Below are 14979 nucleotides of genomic sequence, written 5' to 3'. Positions count from 1 at the left end.
AGTATGTGAGTGACGGATCTTAATGATTCTCATGGACAATCCATAATAAGTACCTTATAACGAGTGGTGTGAAGTATGCGAGTGACGGATCATAAATGATTAACTAGATCCTCTGAAGATATGAGGCTGAGGGTTATCCATTGGTGGTCGTTAAGTTATTTCTGGCGCTGCTACACGTCCAAGCTGGGGTAAGAGTACAACAAGGTTATAGTGTTTTTTTTAAAAGAAACTATTATTAGTCTTTTACGATTTACAGAGCTGGTGGAACATGGTCATCATGTTTACATATCATTTTAAGATTTAAATCATTCATCATTGGGGTTGGAGGAAAATAATTGAAGAAGGACCAATTTCTTTTAGCTAATTATTATCATTGACAATCGATCAAAAACAAAAAATTATTGTTATTGACAAAAACAAAAAAGAAGACAAAGAAAAATGAAAGGAAATCCATCATGACAAAAAAGAGCCATTGAAAGTAAAAAAAGAAAAGAAAAATGAGAGACCTCAAAGATTTACCAAATGATTGCTTCATTTTGTTTAACTGTCATTTACTAACAGAGTTAATTACTGGTAAAATTAATCCACAGTAATAACTAAATAAGCTGAACTCATCATGACATTAGAAACAACAGTAAAGGAAACATATATTCTATAAAATGTTATTAGAAATTTGACATTGTTTTTAATGTGATTTTTATTGTTTGTAGCTAAAGAAAAAATCTAAATAGAAAAAGGATGGTTGGGGGAGAAGAACGTATGGGGCAAGTTATGGAGCTTTGAATCATCCTATACATTTGTCACTCTGCAATGCTGCAAGTTTTGCTGGGTCTGCTGCCTGAAATTGCAACCAAAAGTTTAAATGATAAGATTTTTCAGACAAAAGTGAAGCTCCGAAAGGAAGCAGATGAAAGAAAAGGGTTAATATAACTTTTAGTCAATAACTTGGCAATCAAATTCCTTTTGGTACTTTAATTTGACATGCTTGACAATTAAGTCCATATTAATTTTTGGACTTGAATTCCATTAAAATTTAATATCGTGGCACTTTAAGATTGTGTCATGTCATCACCTAAAATTTTTAAATATGTATATTTAGATGACAATGTGATACAAGTTTAAAGTGTTATATTACGAATATCAAGCTTAAGAACTAGGAGTTATATTAACTCAAAATATATATCGTATTACAAAGTTTGTGTTCCCCTAATTATAATGAAAAATCCAAGAAATCTTTTTCTAAATGGGATTAAGATTTGGTTATGATATTCTCGGTACCATGAAAGCTTATATGGTAGAAATTAGATTGCATTTTATCCCCTTTACTTAAAAAATGGATAAATTAAACTTTATACATTTAATTAAAGAGTAAATTGATTATTTTTGTTAAAATTTTCATCCACTTCTATTGTTAAAAGTTGGCATGGCTGACGAAATAATCAGATAAGTACACGTGGCATGCCATGTGTGCCTTATTCTGATACACAAAAACCAGCTTTTAACAGTAAAAATTGATGGAAATTATAACATAATGACTGGTTTGCTCTTTACCCTAATGTATGGTGACTAATTTACTTATTTTTTAAGTAGATGGAACAAAGTGTAATCCAATACTTAGTATGATGGTCTTCATGATACTTTTACTTTTATCGCAATAGTACCTACTTGAGAAAATTGCTCCATTTATTTTATTTCTTTAACCTTATTGTACAAATTTGATTGAAAATTAAAAATTAAAAAAATACATATTTTTAAATTTCAATAAAAATTTTCAGAATTAGATTGATGATTAAATTAGTTAAGTTATCATCTCGTCAGTTTAATTAATTTATCAAGTTTAATTAAATAAATTATTAAAAATTTATACAATTTAAAAAGAAAATATTAAAAAAATTGAGTCTAAATCGACCAATTGTTTAACTTAATTTAATCAATATGTTTAACTTAATTTAATCAATATATACCAATTCTTAAATCAACTTATTTAATACCTATTTTCAACTCAATATTTCGATGAACCGGTCCTGTTGAATTATAGTAACAATAATTCCAACCATTTTGAATGCGGATAAAAGGAATATGGTAATTTAGAAGACACAAAAGATTGATGATAATGGGAATGGGGATGTGACAACAAGTCCCAAACCAGAAGTGATTGGGTGAGTTTACAGTGTCTGATTAAAGTTTTGAAAGTGGGGAACATCAGAAATACATTTACTTTTTCTAATTTTCATTTCATGAATCCAGATCTGCTGACATTTTTCTATTTAGAATCTCATTCTTCCCCCTCCTTTTTTTTCTTTCTGTATATTTTCTAATTAATATACAACATTATTATGTTCATCTACCTTTTGTTAATCCAGGTTAGGATTCTGAATGTTAATGTTATTAAACTAAAATCTATATATTTTCTTAAAAACAATGCAATATGTTATAGTAATAATTTCGCCTAAGCCTTCGCAAATTATTTGTCTTCAAATTCTACATAGCTCTTCAATTAATAAATTAGAATTATTAAAATCAAAGTCAAAGTTCTGTGAACCGAAAGTCAATGCCCTCCATATATTATCCGAACTTCATCTTTGTTCTTATTATTATCATACCTTGAATACAAACCATGTCGCAATTATAATTTTTGGTCAAATTATATTCAAAAATGAAATCTTCCAAACTACTAATTCTTTAACTCTTTTTTTTCTTTTTTTTCTTTTCTCACATCTTGTATTCTAATAATCAAATCAATAGTTTAGTTGATCAAACTACTAATTCTTATTTTCATGGATTCACTACTAAATTAATAATAATTTAAAAATTTAAAAATAATAAAATAAATTTTATTAAATCGATTCAATTTGTTCAACTGTAAATTTTTATCCTAATTTTGGATTTTTATAAATTTTAAGCAATTTTCAATTAAATCGCTTTAACTTTTTTTGTTTGAATTGTTATACTCATCATTTTTGATCTAATCTATCTGACTAACTAATTCAATATTGTTCCAATAACATTCGCCACAACATCAAATTTTGATTAAAATTCAAATTCAAAGACAAAAAAATTTATATTAGCGCTAAAATATAAGTACTAAATAAAATGATTTTGTTGGTTAAAAGTAAAAACTGATTTTTAAAAAATATATTTATTTCTTACTTTTAATCTTATTAATATACTATTTTGTATTGTGTTGGATAGTTTTGAGTAAAAGATAAATATGAATATTTGAATATTTCTTTTTTTTAATGATAATTTGTTTTGATTGTTTAATAAAGTAAGATCAATTTGATATTTTCTACATTAATTAGGATGGCAAAACCCTAACCACTTAATGGATTTAGTTTCGGAGTGAATTTTTTTTGTTTGAAAAGTGGATGCATGCGGGACAAGATAGATTTTTTCTTTTGGATAGTGGATATGTAGCGGTTATGGTAATTGCTTGCCCTACCCTGATCCGCTCCACTATATAAAATTACCATTTTATCTTTGTATATATAAATTATTAAAAGGGTAAAAATGTAATAATATAATAAAAACAAAAATTATATATTTTATGTTTAAATATTTTTTGAAGAATTATATTTAAATATGTGTTTAACTTAAAAAAATTGAAAAAAATTAAACATAACTAGCAAATATTAAATTAAAGTGGGGCAAGGAGAGGTGGAGCCAACATCCATGGAATAACGATTAAGCAAAAAATTAAAATAATTATCAAACAAATTAAAACGTTAAAATGTTCAAAAATATACGTGAACTTTGATTTAATGTGAAATTGTATACATGAATTTTAATTTGGTGCAATTATACACGTGAACTCTAATTGTTGTTCAAATGTATACTTGAAACTTTAATTTTAATTTAATCGTACACATTTAAAGGAATAAATACATCAATTTATTTTTATATTGAATAAATAAATTATTTATGTATGCAAATATAAACATAAAATGATATAATATTAATAATTGCGTTAATAATTTATAAAAATTAAATCAAATCAAAGTTTATATATACAACTGCACATTAAATTATACTTGATGTACAAAATTGAGATTTATTTATTTTCAATATAACCATTATTTTCAAAATCAATAAGATAGACACGTGTAAAGTGATAGGCATGGACCCTAATATACAGGTCCCCTCTTATATGATCGCCATCACATGCATAACAAGAATATCATAAAAAGATATTAATTCACTTCTTGGTAGTAATAACAAAATTCAAGGATGTCCTAAAAAGAGAAAAATAATAACAAAATTCGACATCAATAAATTGGTTCTTTTTAACGTTAAGATAAGATATAAATATTTTTAAAAAAACTATTTTCATAGCATAGTTTAAAAATAAAAATAATTAATTTTCAACTAACCCATTATTATTAGCTATTACTTATTTTCAAATTTTCTTCTTATCGCAAATATCACACAAAAATAACATTTTTTAAAATAATTAGTAAAAGACAAGATAAGATTTTTTTTTTTCAAAAGGCGAAAATGAATTTGGGGCACGGGTTCTTCGTGCACCTTACCATCCTTTTTCCACGGTTTTCACCTAACATCTTTAATTTACCAAAAGCTCCGTTACTTTATTATTTACGTTTTCTTTTTTCGTTGAACTTTTCATGGCTAAGAGGTTAACTACCATTCAAAGGGAGGGAAGAGGCAAATTTCATGTTTGACTCTTCAAAACGATACTTTTTTCCTACGGTAAACCTGTCGTTTCGGTGGAATTCTGTCAATAATAGTATGAGGACTGGGGTGCTTATAAATAAATATCTGTTAATTATATTTTGAGTAAATTACATCCAAGATCATTAAACTATTAATAAATTTACGGTTTGACTATTTAACTTCAAAATGTAATAAAATAATTATTAAACTATTCGAAAGTTTTCATTTAAATTACTGATTCGTTTGATAGTTTTTATTTAAGTCACTGGGTTATTAAGTTATTTTTAAAATTTTGACCAGTGAGTTCCAAGTGACAATTTGACGATTCTTAGTGAGTAGAAAAATATACTTTAAATCCAAGTTAATTTGACAGTTAGTGTCAAAAATAGAACAAGAAAGTTGTTTGAATTTTGGTTCACAAATTCACGATGTTTATAATTGTTTTATGATAAAAAAATGAATTGTAGAAGAGAAGGGGAATGAGAGTTTTTAATTGATGCAGACAGTGTGAAAAAAGAGTCATATAACAACGCTTTTAATAGCCTAGTGACTTGAGTGAAAACTTTCGAATAATTTAATAACTATTTTGTAATTTTTTTAAAGTTAAATAATTAAAATGTAAACTCACTAATAGTTTAGTGATATTGGATATAATTAAGCCTAATCTTTTACCATTAAATGATATATTTTTGTATAAATATTAAATTAACAAAAAGCAATATTAATTAGTCATAATTAAAATTTCATTTAGATTAATTGGGTATTAAGAAGTTTGGTCGCTGGGAAAAGTAGCTTAAAAATCGGTGCATACAAGCTTTATAGCAGAAAAAGAAGCAACGCTTTTGACCGACTCTCACGAATTCTGATGGCTTAAATTAATGATTTTTTATAATGGTAATCATATATGACGCAGAAATTCCTTATTTTGTTTTATGAAAAAAAAAAGATACGTTACCTTTAAACATATTATTAGGAAAGGCCCGAAAGGTGAAGCAAACAAAATATTTTATAATTCCTTGAAAAACCAGTTACCCAATAAATAAATAATTTTCATAAATGATTCAAATATTAATTGAAACCTCATATTTGATTGTAATATATGAGAAATTTTCATTGGATACAAAAGTTGGAGGTACAGCACTTGTTTTTGGTAATATATAATTTTAGAAAAAAATTAATTTGTTGATGAACTTTAGATGAAAACAAAGAGTAGTGGTTGTGTCAGCGGAGTAAGCATGCTCATCACACTAAAATTAAAAGCTCCTTTTATTTACCTTGTTTCATTTTAAGTCCTAAATTGGCCAAGGCTTTTTTTTTTTATAGGTAAATTATATTAGTTTAATTTTAATTTGTGTAAACATGAATGGCACTTGATCCACCACTTTCGCTCCACTGTCGAGACCTAAGCTTAATTTTGGATATATACTCTTAGGCTTATGAATTATGCTTCTTTTTTTCTTTTTCCATTTTAATCTAACAAAGGGAAATGGTACTATTGTAATAAATGGTGAAAGTAGTGTCGTTTAGTCGACCACATAAAAATTATACTCACTTTAAATAATAGTTATTAATCTTACAAGCCTCAATTAGAGGAAAAAGCAAGGCTTTGTAACTTTCTTCGATCAAGGCATTACAAATTTCATGGCACAGTGTTTTTGTATATAAAAAGCCTGAGAAAGCAGCAAAAGAGAAAACCCTTACAAAAAAACATTATAAGCTTCTCATATATATATATCATTACTATTATCACTGTTACATGCTACAACAACAACAATGGCAGCGGCCATAATAACCAGAGATGAATCCGACTACGACAGCAGCTCCTCATCCATCACCGTACCTGACTCCAGCCGTAGCTGGATGAGCAATCTTAGCTTCGGTAGTCGCCGAAGCTCGGTTTCTCTTTGTTCCGTCGAAACTTCTCTCTACACCTCTCATAAGCCGCACAAGGCGAACCAGGCAGCTTGGGAAGCCATGAAGCGACTCAAGAGAGCCAAAGGCAAAGTCGGGCTCGACCATTTTCGGCTTTTGCGTAGGCTGGGAAGCGGTGACATAGGGAATGTTTACCTTTGCCAGATAAGGAACCCCGTGGTTGGTTTGCCCCAGTGTTTTTACGCCATGAAAGTGGTGGATAGAGAAGCGCTGGCTATAAGGAAGAAGTTGCAGAGAGCTGACATGGAGAAAGAGATCCTGCGTATGCTTGATCATCCATTTGTACCCACTTTGTATGCTGAGTTCGAGGCTTCTCATTACTCTTGCTTGGTCATGGAGTATTGCCCTGGTGGAGACCTGTATGTTGCCAGGCAACGCCAACCCGGAAAGCGTTTCAGTATTTCATCTGCTAAGTAAGCTTATGATCTTATTATTAATTTAATGATCATTAATTCCATGTTATGTTTATTTATTTATTTATTCAAGTAATGGTTCACCGACTTAAGGTATATAATTAATTATATAATCTATTGTAACACAATGCAGGTTTTACGCTGCTGAGATACTTTTAGCACTAGAGTATCTGCACATGATGGGCATTGTTTACAGGGACTTGAAACCAGAGAATGTTTTGGTTAGAGAAGATGGGCATATTATGCTTTCGGATTTTGATCTTTCCTTCAAATGTGATGTCGTTCCCAAGCTGTTAAGGCGTAGTAAGCCCAACTTGGAAGACAATGAAGATGACGATAACTTTTGCTTGGCACCTTCATGTGCTTCCCCCATGCAACCAGTGCTATCTTGTTTCTCATCTTCCAACAGGAAAAAGAAAGGTTCTAGGGTCACAACAATTACAGAACAAGCAGATAATAGCGCCGCTGCCCAAGAAGTTGGTCCTGAATTGGTGGCTGAACCACTCAATGCTAAGTCCAAGTCCTTCGTTGGTACCCACGAATACTTAGCCCCAGAAGTGATATCAGGGCAAGGCCATGGCAGCGCTGTAGATTGGTGGACACTTGGGGTGTTTTTGTATGAAATGCTGTACGGGAGGACGCCTTTCAAAGGCGAAAACAATGAGAAAACACTGATTAACATCCTTAAACAGCCATTAACCTTCCCGAGAATCAGTGTTAAAGGCGGCAAAGAGTTTGAAGATATGGTCAAAATTCAAGATCTCATCAGCAAGCTTCTAGTGAAGAATCCAAAGAAGAGAATTGGAAGCATGAAAGGATCTGTTGAAATCAAAAGGCATGAATTCTTCAAAGGGGTGAATTGGGCTCTCATTAGATCAGTACGGCCACCTGAAGTCCCCAGTGATCTTTACAAGGTTAAGAGTAGCAGAGTTCATATTCCGAAGCTAAGCAAACAAGAAAGAGATGCCCCATATCAAATCCCTCGTCATTTTGACTATTTCTAACTCTCAAAATGTAAATTAAAATCATGTATTACACCAAAACAAAGAGCTGTTTTACTTGCTAATGAGAGAGTTTTCTTTTCTTTTCTTTTTTAAAAAAGAAGAAGAAGAAGAAGATATTGTAAGCTTCTAATTGTTTCTATGGTTTGAATTAATTTTAACATTTAATTTATTTTTATGTATTTTTTTCCATTAATATATCTAGAGCTTACGTGTAAAAGGAAGGGATCCCATAATTGTCCCAATGTGATTCTATGAGAAATCTATGAACTTCATGTGGTGACAATTATGATGACTACTTGTCAATGATGGTAAAAATAATATTTTTAAATGAAGAATTTTAAAAACTGAGGCTTTCCTTTGCAACTTTTTTTCTCTATCAATTCCACCACTTTTTTTTCTTTTTTTTTTTTACATAAAATGAGCACTTTCATAGTCACGCATTCACATGTCCTTTCACGGATCAAAGGTAAGAAAACTATAATAAAAAGGACAAATTATCAATCATGTTTTCCTGCCCCAAACAAAAGCAATAATAACAGTGAATTTTTTTAAATAAATTCATTGGAGCAATGAATCTCCTCTTCCATCATTTATCCATTCAAAGTTAAATTATGTTACTTTAATATGGTTAAAATTACACTGATAATTATTTAATTATTAATATTTTTTATTTAATTATAAAAATTATTAAAAAGTTACTTAATTATTAGTAATCTTTATCACTCAATTATATTAGATTTTTAGATGTTTTTATTTTTATGTTAAATAGTTGATGACAAAAAAAAATAGTTAAGTGATTGTTTTATAATTTTTTATACTCAAATGACTAAAAAATTATTAATAGTTGAATGAGTATTAGTGTAATTTATCCTTTTAATAAAAATGAAATTATTAACATTTACTTTTTAACATATTAAATAATATAATATTATTTAATGCATTGATACAATGATGATTTAATAAGAAATGGGAGGGAGAGGAAGATTGCAAAGTCGAAAATATTGGTGAGAAACATAGATTGAGAACAAATGAAAAAGAAATAAATAGATTAAATATCATGTGTGGACCACTTTCATGATTATTAGAATGTGGTTGGATAATAACATCATAATCAAGAAATATAAAAGTAAATAAAATAATGTATTTTAATTTAACTCATTTATATACTAATCAAACTTTAACCACATCGAGAAGAGTGATAATTTGACTCCCTTTTTATATATAATAAAATTTAGATGCAATTCATGATAGTTTTTCCATTTTAAACCCTATTTGTAAATTTCGAGGTAGAATAGAACATTAGGTAATAAGAATTTATGATACTGCAAACCTGCCTAAAGTACTACTAGAAGGATGGATTCACTGTTTTTCAGTATATGTTTATACAATTCGTGGGTTCATTAAGGATAAGTCAAAATTTAATGAAATGGGTCAGAACTTTGTAGAGGAATATATGTGTGTGTGTGAGTCAACAGGTTAATAATAAGGTAGGACTTTGGTTTCAACATTGAATAGATACAGACAGGCAAAGCCAAATTGGTGAGACCCATTTGATATGGAATATTGGGACTGGGGTTGAGGGGGACCGGTGAGGCGTCAGCTTGCAGAAGCACGCGAGTGAGCTTTCTTCTTTTAACTTCAACTTCAACTTCAATATCAACCCCCACTTGATGCTTTCTGTGTGTTTGTTGCATGGCGAAAGTGACATCGTTATCTCTAATCTAGTATTCCAATTTTCTCATATATTCATGCTCACCTTTAACAAAACTGGAAATTAAACTGACACCAACAGAAAATCAAAACAATTGATACATATAAGTAGAGAGTCAATTAATAAAAAAGAATCTTCCTAACCAATAAATGTTAGTGCAATAGTAAGATATATCGTATTTTTAAGAAGATATTATAGGCTTAAACTTTAGAAACATAATTATTGGGAAGAACATCCACATGTAACGGGTTGCACATCAAAGCCTGTAATCAAAGCGCACAAAATCACCAAAGAGGTCAATGGATTAAGATTCTATAGAGTTTAAATCCTTAGGACTCTCAAATCTAATGGTTCAATGAAGCATTCAAGTAATTTAGAGTACCTAAGAATAAAAGTATATAGAGTTTAAATCAACTATAAATTAAAAAATTTTCTTTCATTTACAATCACCATGAATTGTACTCAAGAGTTGCAATCATTCGATCTTAGTGTTAATCGGAAGTATTTACTGGCAAACTTGTTGCACATACTCTTGTGCCTTTCTCTTTTCTTTGGCAGCTTGTTGTGCTTGCTTGCTTTGTGAAGGCATTGATGTCTTGGTGAAATTTTGTGAGATTTTTATTTTTCGAGTTGAGTTATTTAGATAAATTTAAAGTAAAAAATCTGTTTAAGATCATATAATTTGTTACATGGAAAAATTAGGAAAAAGAAGAAGAAGAAGAAGAAGAGAGTATTCCTATAAACAGAGTTGTCCTTTTGTTTGCTTTCCTTAATTTATGACTAAACATTGCTTTACTCAAATGCTTTTAAAAAAATAAGAATTGTTTGCTTAATTGCCCCTTTTTCCTCGTGCTAATATGCAAAAGGCCAAAAAAGTTTGAATAATCTTCTTTGTTAAGAATAGTAAAACCAAGCTCTTTTTCATCGACAAGTCAAGAAATTTTGTTTTTACTTTGGACTAGTTAAAAGGAAAACCTCAACTTCATAGAGCTTTTTCTTTTTCTTTTTGTCTTGGCCTTAAATCATGCCAACTCATTTTTTCAGACACACTGTTAAACTTACAAATTCATGATACTCCAAAAGCCCAAACAAAATATGGGTCTAGGCTTAAACATATGTATTAGGCTTCGACGGTTGGGCTATAGATTGCGTCTAGGAAATTTATAAGTACATGTACATATATTTTTTATGAAAAAAATTATTAAGTTAAATATTGGTTAATAAATTTATATATCTTAATCATGGTTTCGATACATTTGGCCTTATTTAATGAAAAATTAAATTAATATTGAAATTTAATTTTTTTAGTAATTTTATTATTTGAATAGATTTGATAAACCATAATAAAAATTATATATATAAAATGTTATTTTCTTCCTTTTTAGCCAAATATACCTGCATTCTAACCCTTTATGAAAGTTCTATTTTAATACTCAAATCATAAAATTGATAAGCAATTAAAAAGAAAAGCAATTATGTTTGTGAAATTATAATGAATTCAATGCATGTGGTGAATGAAAACCTCAGCAGTGGGCAGTGGCCACCCACTCAACCCTAAAACTATGAACTACAACCCCAACCCCCCCCCCCCCCAATCCAACGTTTTGCATGTTACTTCTTTGTCTTACCATTTACCTGTGTGTATTGGAGGTTGATGTCTGTCGGTCTCATAGGCAGAGAGTGAGGAGCAATCCCAATCCCATGTGTGTTCCAGGACACGTGGTCCGATTTCATGGGCATTCCAACCCAACTCAAGATATGAAAATATATAAAATTTAAATCTTTAAAAGGAATAAATAATTACAAATTTTAAAGAGGAATGAGAAAACAAATCTAAAAAACTATAGATAATCTAAGAATACACCTTTGCTCTAAGGTTAGGTGGGGTACCCATGGTATTGTGGAAAGCATTGGCTTTAGATAAGGAAACCAGTGGCTACTGCAATCAAACATTATGAGTAAAAAGGAAAAAGGAGTTTGAAAAAAGTTGTATGGGTTTCTGCGAATTATAAGTGAAATCACCAACCACCATTTGATAATGTGCGCAGGTCACCAATTTTCAATGCCCACTGTTTTATAATAATTCCATATCAACCTATCTTCCTCCTAATTGCCCTTTGCATTACATCTTTATTATGCTAAGTAAAACCAACTAAATGTCCTTTAAGAAAATCTGAATATAGTCTGCCACGTGGGTTATTTATATATTTCCATTTAAATGATAGATTCCGTCAGGTTTGGGAGAGATTTTGTATGAAGTAAGTTTTTAAAACAATATTAATATCCTTAAAAAATTATTATTATGATATAATTCTACGCATATTTATAATGTTTGAATATACTTGAATCTACATTTTCCTGCATTATTAACAATTAATTGAGCTAAAACTCAGTCAATTATTATAATAAATTTGTTAAATGAATTTAACTTAGATTATGATCATCTAATAGTATATATTTTTAGAGTGTATATACAGAGATTATATCTACGGTAGAACATTTTGAGTATTTATGAATAAGTCCTTCAATTATTTTTTATTCTTGTGGCGCATTGTAAGTTACTGATGGTGTATAGGACTTATGCACTAATAGAGTATCAAATATAATACATTAATAAACATTCAATTAATTTAACTTTTATTACTATTTTTAACTTTAAAATTAATTTATTTTTTAATAAAATCCTATATCTCTTTAGATCATAATTTTTAATCAAACCCTTTTCCTAAAATCATAAACCATAAAATTCTAAATTCTAAATCACCTTACCATAAATCTTAAATTTAGTTGAACATAAAAAATTGCTATTATTATTTGTTAATTTTATTTATTTATTGATGTTAAATTTATTCAATTAATCAATACTAATTAAGTTTATGCTATTATTAAACAAAATTGATTTAATGATGTTTGAAAAAAAACATGAAGTGGTAGATTTCTATTAAATGCCTAACTCTTATTAAATTCATTTATAATTATATTTATGAGTCGACTTAATTTTAATTTAGCTGTCATCCGTAATTTGAAAAATATGAACTTGTGTGGGATTACGTGAATAATTGGAGTTTGATAGATGACAAGTAATTTAGGGTATGTATTAAAAAAACTGGAAAACCACCTTCCAATTATATTTTGTAACGTGGTATATTTTCCCCACAAGATTTAGTTTTATTATTATTTAAATTCCTTCTTACATAATATTGGGAGCAGTAGAAGAGTAAACAGGACCGAACTGACAATATCTGTAATCCAAGTGAAAACAAGCGTCTCTGACCGCTGGAATTGAAGCGAAACCATCAAACTCTCCACCCCCAACACCTGAGGCACAGTCCCTTTTGTATCTAAGCCACTCCCAACACCTCAGGCACAGTCCCTTTTGTATCTAAGCCACTCCCATACCCCATTTTATCCACTGTTTCCCCCTTATAAATACCCATCCACTTCTCACGTTCTCTTCATCAAACCCTTCACAATCACATATATACACTTCCTTAATTTCCTCCAAAACTAGTTTCATTATCATTTCCATTTTGTTTCCTCTGATTATCATCATATTTCATTCATAATGGCTAAAAATGTTGCTCAATCTGCTACCTTGGCTTCCCTTGACCAAAAGCTGGCCATGGCTAAACGCTGTTCTCATGGTAATTTCTCTTTTCCTTTCAGCTTTCTTCAAATTTTTTAAAGGGTTAGTGATAATAATAGCTTTAGGTTTAATTTGATTTAAATGAAATATATTAATGCTAAAGTATAAACACTGTTTCTTCTTTTGCATCATCAGAGGGTGTGGTTGCTGGAGCTAAGGCCGCCGTTGTTGCTACTATTGCCACCGCAATTCCAACTGTAAGTATGCGAAAGACAATATCCCATATTAGATCATTTTTTTCTTTTCTTAGTGATGATTAATTGGTAACATTTCTATCCCTTGCCTTGTCATGAATATGCAGCTAGCTAGTGTAAGGATGTTGCCTTGGGCAAGAGCCAATCTTAATCACACTGCACAAGCTCTCATCATCTCCACAGGTTTTCATCAATCATCCTTTTACCATCATCTCAAGATCTTGTTTTTTAGTAATAATAAAATCCTTTTGTTAATGAAGTTTCTATTTCAATGCAGCGGCCGGAGCTGCTTATTTTATAGTTGCAGACAAGACCGTTTTGGCTACGGCACGGAAGAACTCCTTCAAGCAGGCTCCTAACAAGGACGCATGAATTTGAGTTGGCTTTGATTTAAGCATCTACGCCATGACTATTACCTTTCAGTTGGCTATAAAAGACTGGGTGGGGAGAGTTGTATTTGTATCCGTAGAAGCTATTAGCCCCAGCTGCTATGTAATATCCATCCTATCTGTATATATATAAATAAAAGATGGTTTTTATTTACAAGTATGCACTAAGAAAATTCACTTCCATCCATCCAGTTTTCACCAATAGTCCCTTTGCATGAAGGCAGACCATCCTTGAAATGGTGGAAGCGGTTTCGGTGTCCGGCAAACACATTTAATAAAAGTTGGCTGGTTTGCTTAAATAGCACAAGGTTTTAAGCTTATATTGGCCTAACAAACTTTAATTGCTTTCTCCAAATCATATGCTCCCCAATTTCATCTTGGATTTCGGGTCATTAAAATATCATGCCATTTTATCCATGTGATGCTTTAAAATAACATAAAAACAAAACGAGTCATGTTTCAGGTTATTCTGTTTTCTATATTACAAGCTAGAGCAAAATATTAGATAATAATTCACATCAGATAATGAAATATAAGAAAATCCACCCAACACAGTACCCGATAAAGCGTAATCAAGTTGTATGTACTAAAATATCACAAATCTTGTCAATACCGGTTTTAGGTAGAGCTACGGCAAGGCTATTATTTGATATTATTGATTTACAAGTGAGTTTAAAAATTAATTTGAATTTTTAAACATTAATTGAGAATATATTACATTCTTTTAACTCCACTTTAAAATCATATTTAATCAAAACCCTAAACATTTTAAACCAACCTGTTCCTACTTGGGTTGAATTGAAACAGGTAGGTACTTTCACACTTTAATTTTTCTTAATTTAACCTAAATTCAATTTAAATCTTAAAAATACATGAAATATTAATAAATATTTTTATTACAATTTTAATAAAAAACAAACCTTTTTGAAAATCAATATACACTTAAAAAATTATGTAGAACCAAACCCATCCACAACACTTCTAATTCAGCTTTGGATTCTTCTACACAGAAAGTAAAA

General features: G+C 29.8%; 2 protein-coding genes across 2 annotated transcripts; both read left to right on the top strand.

The window, feature by feature from the left end:
- The first annotated feature begins 6260 nt into the window (after positions 1 to 6260).
- Positions 6261 to 8195, top strand: LOC107907263 (protein kinase PINOID 2). Its single transcript, XM_016834560.2, has 2 exons — positions 6261 to 7016; positions 7150 to 8195. The coding sequence occupies exons 1-2, from the start codon at positions 6445 to 6447 to the stop codon at positions 8018 to 8020; spliced, it is 1443 nt and encodes a 480-aa protein (XP_016690049.2). The 5' UTR covers positions 6261 to 6444; the 3' UTR covers positions 8021 to 8195.
- Positions 8196 to 12912: 4717 nt separating this feature from the next.
- LOC107907264 (early nodulin-93) lies at positions 12913 to 14114 on the top strand. The gene is made up of 4 exons (XM_016834561.2): positions 12913 to 13375; positions 13513 to 13574; positions 13679 to 13754; positions 13849 to 14114. The coding sequence occupies exons 1-4, from the start codon at positions 13297 to 13299 to the stop codon at positions 13941 to 13943; spliced, it is 312 nt and encodes a 103-aa protein (XP_016690050.1). The 5' UTR covers positions 12913 to 13296; the 3' UTR covers positions 13944 to 14114.
- Positions 14115 to 14979: the final 865 nt, after the last annotated feature.

This window comes from Gossypium hirsutum, chromosome A05, assembly GCF_007990345.1.
Source record: "Gossypium hirsutum isolate 1008001.06 chromosome A05, Gossypium_hirsutum_v2.1, whole genome shotgun sequence".
Taxonomy (NCBI): domain Eukaryota; kingdom Viridiplantae; phylum Streptophyta; class Magnoliopsida; order Malvales; family Malvaceae; genus Gossypium; species Gossypium hirsutum.
This window is presented reverse-complemented; position numbering and strand designations above follow the sequence as displayed.

Bases quoted from the DNA above. Each gene is read 5' to 3' on its own strand.
- LOC107907263 (XM_016834560.2), top strand. From the start codon at position 6,445: ATGGCAGCGGCCATAATAACCAGAGATGAATCCGACTACGACAGCAGC. The intron at 7,017-7,149 runs GTAAGCTTATGA...AACACAATGCAG, and splicing joins TTCAGTATTTCATCTGCTAA to GTTTTACGCTGCTGAGATAC.
- LOC107907264 (XM_016834561.2), top strand. From the start codon at position 13,297: ATGGCTAAAAATGTTGCTCAATCTGCTACCTTGGCTTCCCTTGACCAA. The intron at 13,376-13,512 runs GTAATTTCTCTT...TTGCATCATCAG, and splicing joins GGCTAAACGCTGTTCTCATG to AGGGTGTGGTTGCTGGAGCT. The intron at 13,575-13,678 runs GTAAGTATGCGA...ATGAATATGCAG, and splicing joins TTGCCACCGCAATTCCAACT to CTAGCTAGTGTAAGGATGTT.